General features: G+C 30.9%; 1 protein-coding gene across 2 annotated transcripts in view; it reads left to right on the top strand.

Annotated features, from left to right (window-relative positions):
• The first annotated feature begins 7,432 nt into the window (after nucleotides 1–7,432).
• LOC142331031 (ribosomal RNA small subunit methyltransferase NEP1) overlaps nucleotides 7,433–14,477 on the top strand; it is a 29,877-nt gene continuing 22,832 nt past the window's right edge. Inside the window, exons 1-3 of one of the 2 annotated variants that reach the window (XM_075376621.1) lie at nucleotides 7,433–7,652; nucleotides 10,333–10,485; nucleotides 13,051–13,141. In XM_075376621.1, coding sequence (XP_075232736.1) covers nucleotides 7,515–7,652; nucleotides 10,333–10,485; nucleotides 13,051–13,141 — 382 coding nt within the window. In that variant the 5' untranslated portion in view covers nucleotides 7,433–7,514. The remainder of the gene's footprint in view (nucleotides 7,653–10,332; nucleotides 10,486–13,050; nucleotides 13,142–14,477) is intronic. The other variant, XM_075376620.1, reaches the window with a different exon arrangement.

Here is a 14,477-nt window from a genome sequence, read left to right as displayed (position 1 = left end):
TCACCATTGTTAAGTAGTTAAGTACACTTGTCAGTGCACCTAAAACAGTGCACTGCAATTAAATTTTAAATTGCAGAAGAAGCGAACAGTAGTGACATTTCATCGCCATCAAAAAGCCATTTATTTATAATGAAATTGTTGATTGAAATACTGTGAGTAGGTGGGCAGTAAAATTTTTATACAAAGTTAATAAAACAAATATTGAAGATAAACGTCACAGTGGTTGACTGAATTCTGTAACCACTGAGAAGCACCAAGTGAATAAATTTATTCAGTAACCATTGCATCACATTAACATCTCAGGAGTTTTACGTGTTGTGTGTGGCAATCCACAGAGCTGATAATTCTGCAACAATAATGTTCCACCACACACATCACATTTAACCGCTAAGGTTCTAGTTGAAATTTTAATCTATTCCATGCTTCCAAACTCACCAGATTTGCTGCCCTGCAATTTTCATTTCTTACAACAATTAAAGGGAGTTATTAAGGGTATTCATTTCACCATGGATGATGAACTGAAGGTTGCAGTGAGGTCATAGATTAAGGAAAGACCACCAGCATTCTTCACTGACGAAATGAGAAAACTGGTTCAGTATCGGAAGAAATATGTAGCAGTGAAGTTGATGACTACATGGAAAAATAAGTTTTTGTAGCAAAAAGATGTACTTTTATGCCAGGTTTGTTTCATTTGATTACCTCTTTTCATATGTGAGTTATTAATGACTGGTGACATTTTAGCCATCTCTTGTAGTTAGGTTTATAGACAAAACCAATCCTAATTAATTACCTTGATACTGAGGATGCAAAATCAAAAATTCCCGTTTTACTTATCTTGAATTCTAAATTGCAGGATACCACTGGAGAGGAAAGTTTTATACAAAGGGGAATGAACAAACAATGAGAAAGTAACAATATATCCACAGAAGGATTTTGTTAAATGAACTAAAGAAAAGAATGCTTATAACCCCACCAGCCTCTGGACATCCATCTCATCTACAGGATGTCCCATATAAAACGCAACCCATCAATCACTCATCCATGAAATTTCAAAAGTCAAGCTTACTCCCCTACTCATTACTGAAATGGACTCGTCCAACATCTGAACATCACGGCGACGCAGTAGAACACTACCGATAGTAACAACAATGCAATCATAACGTTCAGTGTATTGCTAGAGACAAGATGGTGTTTTCGCTAGATGAATTTGTTTTCATTGTTGAGTCGTACTTCAGTACTAAATCAGTGGTTGCAGTGCAAGATTTGTTTCGCCATAAGTACCCAGATAAACCAGCTCCTAACAAAACATCAGTATTAAGGTTAGTTGCAAAATTTAGAGAAACTGGTTCTGTTAATAACAAGGAACACAAAAGATCTGCGTCAGTGTTGAATACAGATACAGTCACTGAAATTAAAGACCGATTACTCACCTCGCCAAATAAATCGATCAGACGTTTGTCTGCTGAAATTAATTTGTCTAAATCAACTGTTCATCGGGCGACCAAACAATTACGACTTTATCGCATTCAAATGGTTCATCGACTTCTTGAGCCCGACAAAGAAAAACAGCTACAATATTGTCAATGGTTCCATCGATTTCTGAGTGAGGGAATTAATGTTATGGATTCGTAATTTTTCACAGATGAAGCGCGATTTTATTTGGATGGCTACGTAAACAGCCAAAACAGTAGAATTTGGAGTGCTGAAAATCTCCAAGTTTATCACGAAAAACAATTACACCTGCAGAAGTTGGGCGTGTGGTGCGCGATATCACGGAAGAAAATAATCTGTCCAATTTTTTTCGAGTACACCATTAATGCAGAATGATATCAGGATATTTTATTTCAGTTCATCGCACTCTTGGAAGAGGAAGACAGACACTGCTGGCTACAACATGACGGTGCGACATCGTACTACGCAGGTTCAACTTCTGATTTCGTTGAGGAATTCTTTGGTAATCGTGTTATCGGTCGAGGCTTGTGGCCACCAAGATCTCCAGATTTGACTGCGGCGGATTTTTTTCTATGGAGTTACCTCAAAGAAAAAGCCTACAGCAACAAACCATGAACAATTGAAAGTCAATATTGAACAAGCTCTGTATTAAATATCCAGCCACAAACTTTGAAAAAAGTTGCAAGAAACGCTGAAAAATGAATTGAAGCTTGTATTCAAGAAGATGGCGGCCACTTCCAACATTTACTCTAAATGTAAGGTAATGGATGGTAATAATAAAAATTACATTTACATTTACACATGCCTTTTTATTATTTCAATACCTACCAATATAAGGTTGGGTTGCGTTTTATATGGGACAGTCTGTATAATTTGTGGAGAGGTCAAGAATTTTTATCCAGAATGAACCATTATGTTTAACTTCAGCTAGTGAAGTTAAATAATATTCTTGCATATTATTTATATTGTTTACATAAAAATAAACAATAGAAGCTCAGTTTTATTTTAAAAATTAACATTTTTTTTAAATTGTTAAGTAAAACAAAGAAGTTAATAGCTAACAACTAAAGCATCTGATGTTTTAATTGATACAACAAAATTAAAATAATATATTAACAGTTGAATCCAATGATGGAGTAAAGAATTTTTTATCCCATTAGATGTATGCAAAGAACTACATGTTTAGTTACAAAATAGAGTAACACACTGTTCAAATCTGTGATGAAGAAAATGTGCCATGAATATCAAGGGTAAGGAAAAACCTGCTTAATCTTAAGAATTATGTGGTGTTTACTATTAACCAACTGAACTATAAAGCATTCAGCCAAATCCCCATTGAAGATAAAGATTTGTATCCAGTTATAGAAGTCTTAACTAAATCCAGATATAGAAAAAAATTAGTATAAAAAGTAATACATAGTAGCTTAAATTGTTAGCACCATATTGATATACAATTTATCAATGAAATGATATGAAAAAGTAAATGTCAGTAATGCTCACCCCTTAGAGAATAGTATGTGGCAGATGTTCCTATTTAATTTCCGGTAAAGATCATGACACTAAAAATTAATAAGTTTAATTCATCATGAAAAAAGTACAATCTAATTGTACTTTTTGGTTTCTTCCCATCATTTTTGCTGTGTATGTATGAGGGACAATCAGAAAGTAAGTTACACCCCCTCTATGAAACACATTTATAAGACAATTTTTTTTTTTTTTTTTTTATTGAACAAAAACTAGATATTTATCTATTTTTTGACATAATCACCAATTTTTTCTAAACACTTTTAATAACTTGTGACAAGTTTTTCAATTCCACCCTCATCAAAATTTCCTTCAACCATTTAAGGAGGACTGCTTCCTTAAGTTCATCATTACCAAAATGCTCCCCTCCCAGGTTTCACTTAAGAGAACAGGTGGTAGGTCAGGACTTTAAGGGGGATGAGACCACACACTTACCACTCAAATTTTTGCAGTAAATCCTTTGTCACATGAGGCTGAATGAAAACCGTTGTCATGAAGAAAAACAACCCCATAATCACTCAATCTTCAAGCTTTAATGGCTTTACGCAATTTTTTTTAAAGTCTTGCAGTAAGTTTCACCATTGATTGTTGCTCCTGAAGGCATAAATTCACTGTAAACAACTCCCTCACATTCAAAAAAGACTGTCAGCATAACCTTCTGAATATGTGGGGATGTTTTCACTTTTTTTGGCTGCAGTGAATTTTTATGTCTCCATTCATGTGATACTCATTTAGTGTCAGGAGTGTAATGAAGTACCCAGCTCTCATCTTCTGTGATGATCTGTTTCAAAAACTGTAGACCAGTCCTGGAATAATGTTGAAGAAAAGAAAGAGCAGACGCAAAACGTTGATGTTTGTGGTTGTCTTTCAACAAATGTGGCACCCATTGTGGACACATCTTATGGTAATCATGCTGATCGTGAATAATCGAAAACACCCTACTATAACTGATGTTAATTTATTAACAATCTCTAATCACTGAGCCGGTTACTCAAGATCATTTCATTCACGTGTTCCATGTTACCCATTGTGTTTGCAGTTGAAGTATGACCAGCACGCAGTTCTTCACTCACATTTGTTCCTCCGTTTCTGAACATTAGGCACCATTTTGTGATCATCAGACATGATGTTGCATTCTCACCGTATACCTCAACAATTTGGCGATGAATTTCACAACACTTGTAATTTTTTGCCCACAAAAATTGGACTACTGAAAGCATTTATATACTGAACGAAACCTAGAGAACATGTCATATTGACAATACTACACACATACTGAATGTCCTACAGAATTGCTGCTGGGAGAGCGTGAAGACAGGCAGCCAGTGCTGCCACCATAAGACATTAATATATCCCTTTCATTTCAAGAACATAGCAAGGGTGTAACTTACTTTTTGATCCACCTCTTCTAATTATGTACTTAAACAGCACAGTATAGCCGGGAATCTCCCTGCGTTGAATATACCTTAATATTTAACATAAAAGTAAAATTACAGCTCTAAAATAGATACCTATCAAACTTCATTTGATAAATAATGTAAGTTACTAAAATACAGTCATTCAAATTCTAGAAAAAGATTTGAGTGATTTGAAAATGTAATTACCATACATCATAAAGTTATTTAAGCAAGGATGTTCTTTATTACCTATTCTTTTAATTATTGTTTACTAAAACTATTATTAACTGTACTAGAATAAAAACAGTTATCCTATGACCCTAAAGAAATTCTTTATATAATTTTTTCTCCATGGATAGGCCCTCAAGGACCACGCATATATCATTTCATGTAGTTTCTTTTTCTTCTAGAAATTCTTCATCCTTTCAAACTGTTCAGTTCTTCTTTCCTTAGTCCCTTCTCCTCTGTTGAGTTTTTCTTTTCACCTACAGGAACCTATAATTAAAAAATTTTCTTTCTGTATTCTTTTCGATCTAGACAGACATTTTCTGTAAAGTTAAACTTTTTGAACTCTTCTTTTGTTTGTTTAATATAGCCACTTTTACCTTAATAATTCTAGAGTTTATTGAAAATCTGTTTGTTTAGCCCTCTATTTGATCTCAGTCTGTAGTCTTGTGCTCTTCTTAGACCTAAAATTCTTTCTATCTTGAATAAGTTTTTTATTCCAATTATATTTGTAGTTTCCGTGCCAAAGAAGACAAATTGTCTTAAAACTGTGCTATAATTCCTTAATTTTGCATTAATAGAAAGGTTCTTTTAATTATAAATATTTTTTATGTAAAAGTTTATTGTTGTAATCTATATTTTTTGGTCTCTATCACTAGTTTATCAGTTTCATTTTTATATAGCTTATTACATAAAAAAAAAGTTTAAGCTAACTTTTATATTACAGAAAACATAAACTACATCAAAATGTGTACAAGTGATTGCTTTTATAAGATGATACCTTCTAAGATCAATAATAGTAATTGTTACAAAAACTGTTAGTGCTGCATGAGACTATGGTGCAAAGCAGGCAAGCTGTATTCTCCCACCACAAAAGAAATATTGATATTCCAATTCTGAAAATAAGATTGAACTCAACTTATTGTTAGATCCGTTCGTTAATAATGTAATTATCATTGGTGAAAAAATCAGAACAAAGCAAATGTGATTTTGCTGAATGTATTTCACTGATAAAAAACTGACTGAAGATAGTTGGTGCTCTAAGCAAGCAATTTATATTTAAATAAAAAATACAGTTATTTTTTCATTATATTTGTAAAAAGAAAGAAAAGATAAGATTATTACCCATATAAATCCTTAAAAAAGCTGATGATTAAACTGTTCAATAGTTTTGTTAATCATACCTGCTTGGTTAAACCTTATTTCTTCAAAGTACATTGAGTTTCTTCTTATTAACACCAAGAGCTCTTATTAACATCATTTTTATTATTACTTATTTTATCTGTATTTTTATTCTGTTTATAATTTTTATCAATTTTCAACTTTGGTAACTGTAAAACGATCATATCAATTGATTAAATTACATCACTTTCATCACTGCTTTTATCTTCATTTCTTGTATTTTCATTGATTTATATCGAATATATACAATACCTTGGCATACTATGTGCTAGGAAAACAACTTTAACTGTATAAATAAAATGTATTTTATATTCAGGTTTATTCATACAAGGAAAAACTAGATTTTAATGTTTTATGGTACTGTGGCTATTTCAATTGTGTCGTTTGTAAGGGAAGTATACAGATTGCTAAAATAGGTTTGTTGAAATCTATAAACACATTTCATAGAATATAATTGTAAGAAGAATGATAAAATAGTTCCAAAACTAGGTCTATAAAAAGCATACTTGCTCAAAATTTGGCTACCATTCCTAAAGTAGTTGTCCTGTGCAGCAGTAAACCATTCCTAGTGTACTGTTGCACAGTTTGAGATCACTCAAACAGGAACTCCTGTATGTTATGTCAAAATGGCAACTCTAACTTAAGGAAGAAAGAAATGTTGTCAGTGGCAAATTCATGTATGCAAGGTACAGATTAATTATAATGTTGCAGCCAAGAAAACTCATTTGTTTTGAAAGGCTTGATCTAAGCGGTGCTACAAAATTATTGAATAAGAAAGAAATAGTTATAATTCTTTCATAAACATAAATATGATTAAATAATAATGCAAATAAATAAAATCAGGACAGGATGAAATAATTTTTGAAGGTTTTAGCCAAAAATTAATTCACTACATAAAAACGTGTATATTTTAAATAAGGATCCAAGAATTCAGACCAGTTTAATTAGTATTATTTAAAAACCCATGTACAGAGTATTATTACTGAAAGACAAATCTTATTTAATTTCAAGCAAATCGTTTCTTTTATATTGTTATGTAGTCAGTTGAAAATTACAACTTAAGATCACTAAAGATTTAGATAATAACATATTTTAACGAGAGTACAATTGTGTTGTATTGTTACAGTAAATGGATATTTTTTTTTTCTTTTGTAAACTATAGTAGCATATTAGTAATTATAACTGCGCGAAATGTAATACCACCGATGAAGAAGCTAAATGTGAGCTCAGAAGCGTCACTATACTGTTCTGTATTTGGAACTTTTAAATTTATTCTGAACCGTCAACACCCGAAGCAGTTATGATAACACCACAAACCTATGCGATAATTTATAAAGGCTTTTTTAAATGTATTTTACTTAATTTGCATTTTAGTATCCCATAGTAATGAATAAAAAAATGTGAACAATATTTTGAAGAATGAAATTTATTAATTACCGATGTAAATGAAATATAAGAATATAGTACAAAATCCTTTTTCTCTTTTTTCTGTTAAAGTTATAATTTTTTTGAATAATCTTGTTTATTAATTATTTTCGAAAAAACAGTAAATATATTTTTTCAAATAATGTAAACAAAGTAAAAAATATGCAAGGGAACAAGAACGTAAGATTTACTATTACGACCGTAAGAGTACGCCTATGTTTGAAACTGTCTTACAATTTTAGGAGCCTTACGCTTAGTGGTTGAGGTTAAGTGGACTTGAAAATTGTAGGTTATATTGTAATTTTTGAAATGGGGAAGAAAAGGAAGTTACGTGATATTAATGAATACGATCCTACACCGAATCATTTAGGTCTTGCTCCTCATATTAAAAACGAAGAAAAACGACTCATCATAATTTTAGAAAACGCACAGTTGGAGTCTGTTAAGGTAACGTGCCGTTATACTTAAAATTTTAAGTGCATTATCTACATGTATAAGTGAAAATGTTTGGTTTGTGAAAGATCTATGATGTAGGCGTTATAACTCATAAAATTATTATTTAATTCATAGATCAACGTGATGAAGTGATGTTTACGATTGAGGGTAGTCATTTAGAATTTTCTCAAAAATAAAATAATCACCGGTAAGTAAATAAATCGCACTTCTGTACCAGATGATAGCTGTATTAAATTTCATAACAAAAAGTACTTGTTAATTGTAGATCTGTGCATAACATGTATAAAATTCAGAAAAAAAATCAAAGCACACTTCATGACCAGAAATACATAATAGCCATCAACAAACATTTGTGTTAAATTTTCAGAAACGAAGGTTCTTTTGTTTTGTCCAACAAGGTGTACATAATAAAGCACAGCATTATCAGTGTTAGAACATAGGTTTAAAAATTAAGGTGTAGCAACTGTATTTAACTCCAAACAGTCCATGACTAAGCAAACAAGATGTCCATAGATACAAAAAAAGAACTAACCACTATACACAATATTCCTATTTTTCCAGGTACTCAAGCAAGGATAATAAATGCAAAATATGTTAGATCTTATGAAGTTATTTTAAACGTGCTGTATTTGTAATATGCTACTGGAATATGTCTGGAAATAGTGTGTGTTATAACTGTAATTTTGGTGTTAGTTTGTGACATTGTTGTTTTGTGTATTTGTGACTGGCCTGCCACGTAGATTTATTGTTTCTCATATGTGATGTAAAGTTATAATGATGTAAAATAAAATATAAGATATCATGAAAGCTATAATTTGTTGACAAAAATTAGAAAAAATTATGTTCAGAACTGAACTTTATCCTTGATGCTTTTGGAAGAATCATTATTCTCTTCAGACATTTAGCTCTATGGTTGTTGTACAATTGAAGCCAATGATTATTGTGTTACAGTCTGCAAAATTTAATATATTTTAAATGCGAAGATGCTTTGTGTTTTGCCAAAGATTATACTTTATAATTAATAAAATAATAAGAACAACATGGTCATGCCATTAAGTTGTTAATAATTGCTCTAATAATAACAATTTTCATTATTTTAACATATTATGTTTTTATTATAACTGCTGTTATTTCAATTTTATGTTTTGTGTAGAATATTGATAAAATAGTCTATACTTATTAGTTCATTACATATTTATTTCATATTAACCAAGAATCAGCTGGAAAATGATTTGGGTAAATTGCCCAAACTTTTTTTTTGTTTTTATGTGGGTGCTGGCTAAATTTTCATTATTTTTATACTCTGGCCACATTAAGATCTTTTAAGTATAGGGCATAACTGTAATATATTAAAAATATTTAGACCCAATCCTTAGATTTTTTTTATCCTGGGATAGAATTATTTACAAAAAGCTTTAGATTTTTCATCTAATGGTGTTAATGCAATAAGTGATTAAAATCGTATTTATATAATTGGTTTTTATTAAAGACAAATTAGTAATATTGCCTCCCTCTGCTATTGGAGAACCTAAAATGCAATTTACTTATCTATGGTGTACATAAGGTATTACTTCTTAGCGTCTGAAATTTTAATTTTTTTTATTTTTACTAACTGCTTAAAAGATGATCCTTTAACAAAATACTACATTGTTCTCTGTGGAAAGTTGCTTAAATATTATAAATATATTCTAAAGTTTTTTCAGAATATTGAGAAAAAAATAGCAGAGAATATTTACCTATGTAGTCCATAACTGAGGCCTTTCTACTTGATAGTTGAACCCATCATCTAGCCCAAAAACATTGCAGTTATCAGTTACTATAATTCAGTGTCTAATGTACTTTCTGTATGTACAGTGTACTTGTTGCTATGCTAATAACTTGAATATTAAAAAAAAAATTGTTTTTGTTTTTCTGGGTGAAAAATGCTTTCATGTTTTCATCGCCGGACACAATATATTTGTTGGAGATTAAAAAAACTAAGAATTGACTATTAAAAACTAAAATCTAGCAATATCAACATATTTATTTTATTAAATTTGTTTTATTTATATATATATTTAAGGATTACATTTTGGAATTATTAATTAACTTAAATGAACATAAAGATTCTTAATTAGTTGGTATAGTCAATGTCTATTGACATATTATAAAGATGGTTTATTTACAACAGATTTTCACCCTTAAATATGTTAAATAACTTTCTTCACAAAATTTAGCATTTCAGGTCTTTATTTATTACAGAAATTGTATCTTAACATGATCCTAGAGGTCATATGAAAACAAATAGCCTGATGCTAGATCTGTTAAAAGGTTTACATGTTTTAAAGAATGAATGAGTTAGAGGTATTACTGTGTAAAAAGAGAAGTGGAGTGTATTGAAGGAGTGAATGCTGAATTTTGTTTTTTTTTTTCAGTAGATAGCCAAATTTTTTTGTTACTTAATTTGATTTAAATATTGTAAAATTGTTAACTTAAGCTCTTGATTTAAAGTGTGTGTCTTTGTGTGTACACGCATGCATGATTTATCAAAATTAATTTAGTTTTTGCTTGTTCATTTTATGACATTTTATCTTAATAATTTTTTCTTAAAAAGAATCAGGTATGTTGTATTTGTAGTGAGTTATATTTATGATTACAGTGATATTGTAGGACATTTGATTTTTTTATTCAGGTTGGAAATTCATTTGAATTGTTAAATTGTGATGATCATAATGGAATCTTAAAGAAGAATGACCGTCTACCTGGCAGTTGTCGGCCGGATATTGTTCATCAATGTTTGTTAATGCTTCTAGATAGCCCCCTAAATAGAGCTGGTTTATTACAGGTAAATGATACTGAGGTTGTTTGCATTTTAATCTCATCTTTTTTATATGTTGTGTTGTTTAAAGTTTCTGAGTTATAATTCTTTATTTATGCAACATTTCTAGGTTATTGTCAATGCCTTATCAAGTTCAGTGAAATTTGAGGCTTCTATTTTTATAAATTGGAAGTACATTAAAAAAATTCTAACATGAGTTAATTAACAAGTTAGCTAACTGCCACCTCAATATTGTTTACAGAAGTCTAAACCACCAGCTCAGTAGCATATATTGGTCCCACTTTTATGTTCCTCCTCATTCAACCAGCATCCATCTAGTGAGTTTTTATTTTATTATAGAGACACACAGCATGATTCCCATTTCATTTCTTCAGCGTTGGTTTGAGGGATTAGGTTCTGCATTTTGTTATGTGGTAATTTGTTTAATTCAGCTTTTTTTTACATATTTTAGATAGTAAAAGTATATTTATTTTTGTTTTCATGTAACTATTTTTGTTATAATATGATTGCTAAAGATGTAGATTTATATAAATAACACTGTATTAAATCATTATTGAAAAAATTAATAAAAATAAATGCACATTGTTGACATGAGACAAGCATTTGATGCGAGTTAACAATTACTTATTTGAGTAGAAATAATAACTTAATAATTAATTTACTGGAATAAATTACAGATTTTCATATAATTAATTATTCATTGTTCTCACAATTTAACATTCAATCACATATTACAACATAGACACATTTAACTATTTTTAATAAAAAAAAAAAAATCATATTTTTTTCTAGTTTAGATTTTGTAAAGGCTTTGTTAGTTATTCATTTATAATTTAACTAATATAGCATGACATTTTTTTGTTTGTATCACATCCATTAACTTTTTTTAAATTTACAACTAAAGAATTATTAATAAATAATAATATATCATAGATTAATTCTTTTAGTTAAGCTATTCAGATTTTTTAATTATTATTATTACATATTTCCACATGCAGGAAAAGACAAGTCAGAAAATATAAACTTAGTCAGGAAAAGTCAAGAATTTTTTTTAAATATCAGGAAAAGTAAGGAAAAATGTCAAACAATTTAGCGAATTGCATTTTCAGAGATGGTTTTTCCATTAAAAAATCTCTTCTTGTGGAGAATTTTCATGAAGAGACAATAATTTATCAGCGAGAGTTTTTATGCAATTGTAGATGCTGGGGGCAAGGAGGATGTTTTCATTACCAAAAAAATGCTAACTGCAGTGAGAAGCTCTAGATGGTCATATGAAGAATGTCTTGTAGAAAAAAGAAAAAACTTATCTCAAGAAGAACAAAATAGAGCCCTGAAAAGAAAAATGCAAGCAGAAATTTAAAAAAAACTGGAGGAAGAAAGGAAAATGTTGAGAGCTACAATCTTGCTTGGCAGAAGAAGAACAGATAGCCACCAAAATTAAACTTTTAGATAAGGGCAAACCATTAGGAAGATAACGTAAAGATATTGAAGAAAAGTTGCCCTGTGTTTTATATATAGTTTTCTTATGTTGTTACTTTTAGTCACAGTGATTTTAGTTTTCCTTTAAGTTGTGATCACACATATATTCTTTGTTAAATTGAAGTCTCTGTGTTTCTTAACATTTTTTTGCAATCCATGTTATAATCCACATTTTTTTTTTTGTTTTTGTTGCAAAATAATCTAGGCTAGTGTTTGTGAAAATGTTTTAAGTATTCTTAGGTGCGAGCCAATTATTTGTAAAAATTGCTTTATTTAGTTTATATTTAGTTAGTTTTTATTTCCTATCTGTGTTATCTTTAGTTACTATAATGTTCGTTTTTATGCAAGAAACTTATATTGCTTTTTTTTTGTACTTTGCAATGTAATTTACTGAAACAATTTTTCACAAAAAATAGCCTAATTTTAAATGTAGATCTTAGAAAAAATAATTAAAAAATATTCTTAAAAAATGAATGTAACATTAAATAATAAAAAAAGGTGAGAGTTGGGCAGCTACGGGGATGGTGGAGGCTGCAAAAAAAAAAAATATGTATATGTTTTGTAGAGTTAATGGCAATAGGATAACATTGTGAGAGTCTGGAAATTTTTACTCAACTCTTCAGTAAAAGTCAGGAAAAACGAATCTTAAAATTCGGTGGGAACCCTGTATTATGATGTATAATAAATTACAGTCTCAGAAAAATGCAATAATATATTCAAACTAAGCAGGATGAATGTTTAGTAGTAAATTTTCTGTTGACTAAAACATTATCATATGCAAAATTAAACATATGCAATTACTTTCAGAACACAGACCTTGTAAATCAGGAACCAATTAGCTGTTGTTTGTGGAACTTTTCTTGCTAAGGCTTTCCTTTATCTTTCTGGCCAATTTTGCAGTTTTAGTTTTGCTATCCATGCAGTAGACATCTATTCCTTTTATTTGTTATTTTTTGTAATGTGCTCTTACATAATGATCTAAATTAAATTTTTTTTGGCATTTTATGTAACTGATATTTGTTTTTTTTAATACTCATATTGATTGCTATTTTGTTATGATTGTCTGTTGAAATAAATGAAAATTTTTTTTAGGTTTACATGCACACAGAAAAAAATGTGTTAATTGAAATAAATCCACAAACAAGAATACCAAGAACGTTTAAACGATTTGCTGGATTAATGGGTAAGTTTTCTGCATTATACATTACTTAAAGTTTTGATTTTATTGTAATACTTCAGAGGTATAAGTTTTGAAGGTACGACTTACAATCCAGCAGTTTATTGCAATAAAATCTGTTGTATAGTTATCTGTACGTGATCTAATGAGTTTGCATCTGATTATAGTTATTTTTATTATTATAGCTGATTATAGTTATTTTTTTAAAGCCTGCAAAGCACACGATATTGCGTACAGTACCTACAACGATTTTCGACGGAGAGCGCAGGCCGATAAAGAATTAGCAGAAAGAGCTTGGCAAAGGGTGTCGGCACCAGATTCTAGCATCGCTGAGAAAGCCGCCGCATGGGCCGTAACAAACGCTATGAAACTAAAAAGCAAATTCGGTGGTAGACTAGAGACCTTCGGGCAGAGGTATGCGGAGAAAAACCATAAGAAAAAAAGGTAAAGGTGTTTATCTCGAGCCTTACTGTTCCAAGAAAGGATGCAGTTTAAAAAACGACCACCTGCAAGCCGCAGGCAGGGACGTCGACAATGTGGGAAAAGAAAACATTAGAAGTGTTACGCAAGCTTCCCATTCGGCTTTTAACAGGTATGGAGCTGATACGATTTGCAAGTAAAGTGAAAATACCACAATTCAGGGGTTTTTTCATGCGCGATACCGACAAGAATAAAAAAATTTGAATCGGGAATAGTAAATCTAGACAGCGTTCTCAATTCGGGCACACATTGGGTTTCTTACAGAAAACGAGGTGCAAACGTGGTTTATTTTGACAGTTATGGAAATTTACGTCCGCCTAAAGAGTTAGTCCGTTATCTTAGATCTGGCGGAGAGAAAGTCGATATTAAGTATAATTTAGATCGTAGACAAGATTTTGATCAGTCGTTTGCGGGCATCTGTGTTTGAGGTTTTTAATATGTTCTGCCTGAATGGAAAATCATCGGTGCTGACCGCAGATTTTTTCCGCCAATAGAACTCGGCGACGCTGAGTGGAAAATTGGTCTCGTTGATTTCATGTCTTACAACATTCCGAACGTGTAAAAAGAGAAAAATAGTATTTTATTACGGCGATGACAAAGTTATAAAGTTAACAGCGGGAATGTACGAGATCGACGATCTCGTACGAGCGGGTTGTACGAGCGCGTTAATCCCTGGATCTCCTGTTTGCAATCGTTTTTCTAGTTTGGTCCCAGGACCGTAATACTGATAACCTGGTATGTGAGCTTCGAAAGGAAGCGAATCTACTGCACGATTGAGTACAGTTCCTGCAACACCACTTGCGATGTCGAGTATTTTACCTGGAAGACTTGCAACAGAACAAGCCGCGTCCTGCTTTCTTAC

This window comes from Lycorma delicatula, chromosome 10 (genome assembly GCF_047948215.1).
Source record: "Lycorma delicatula isolate Av1 chromosome 10, ASM4794821v1, whole genome shotgun sequence".
NCBI classification, from domain to species: domain Eukaryota; kingdom Metazoa; phylum Arthropoda; class Insecta; order Hemiptera; family Fulgoridae; genus Lycorma; species Lycorma delicatula.
The sequence above is the reverse complement of the archived record's forward strand: the minus strand, read 5'-3'. Positions and strand labels throughout refer to the sequence as shown.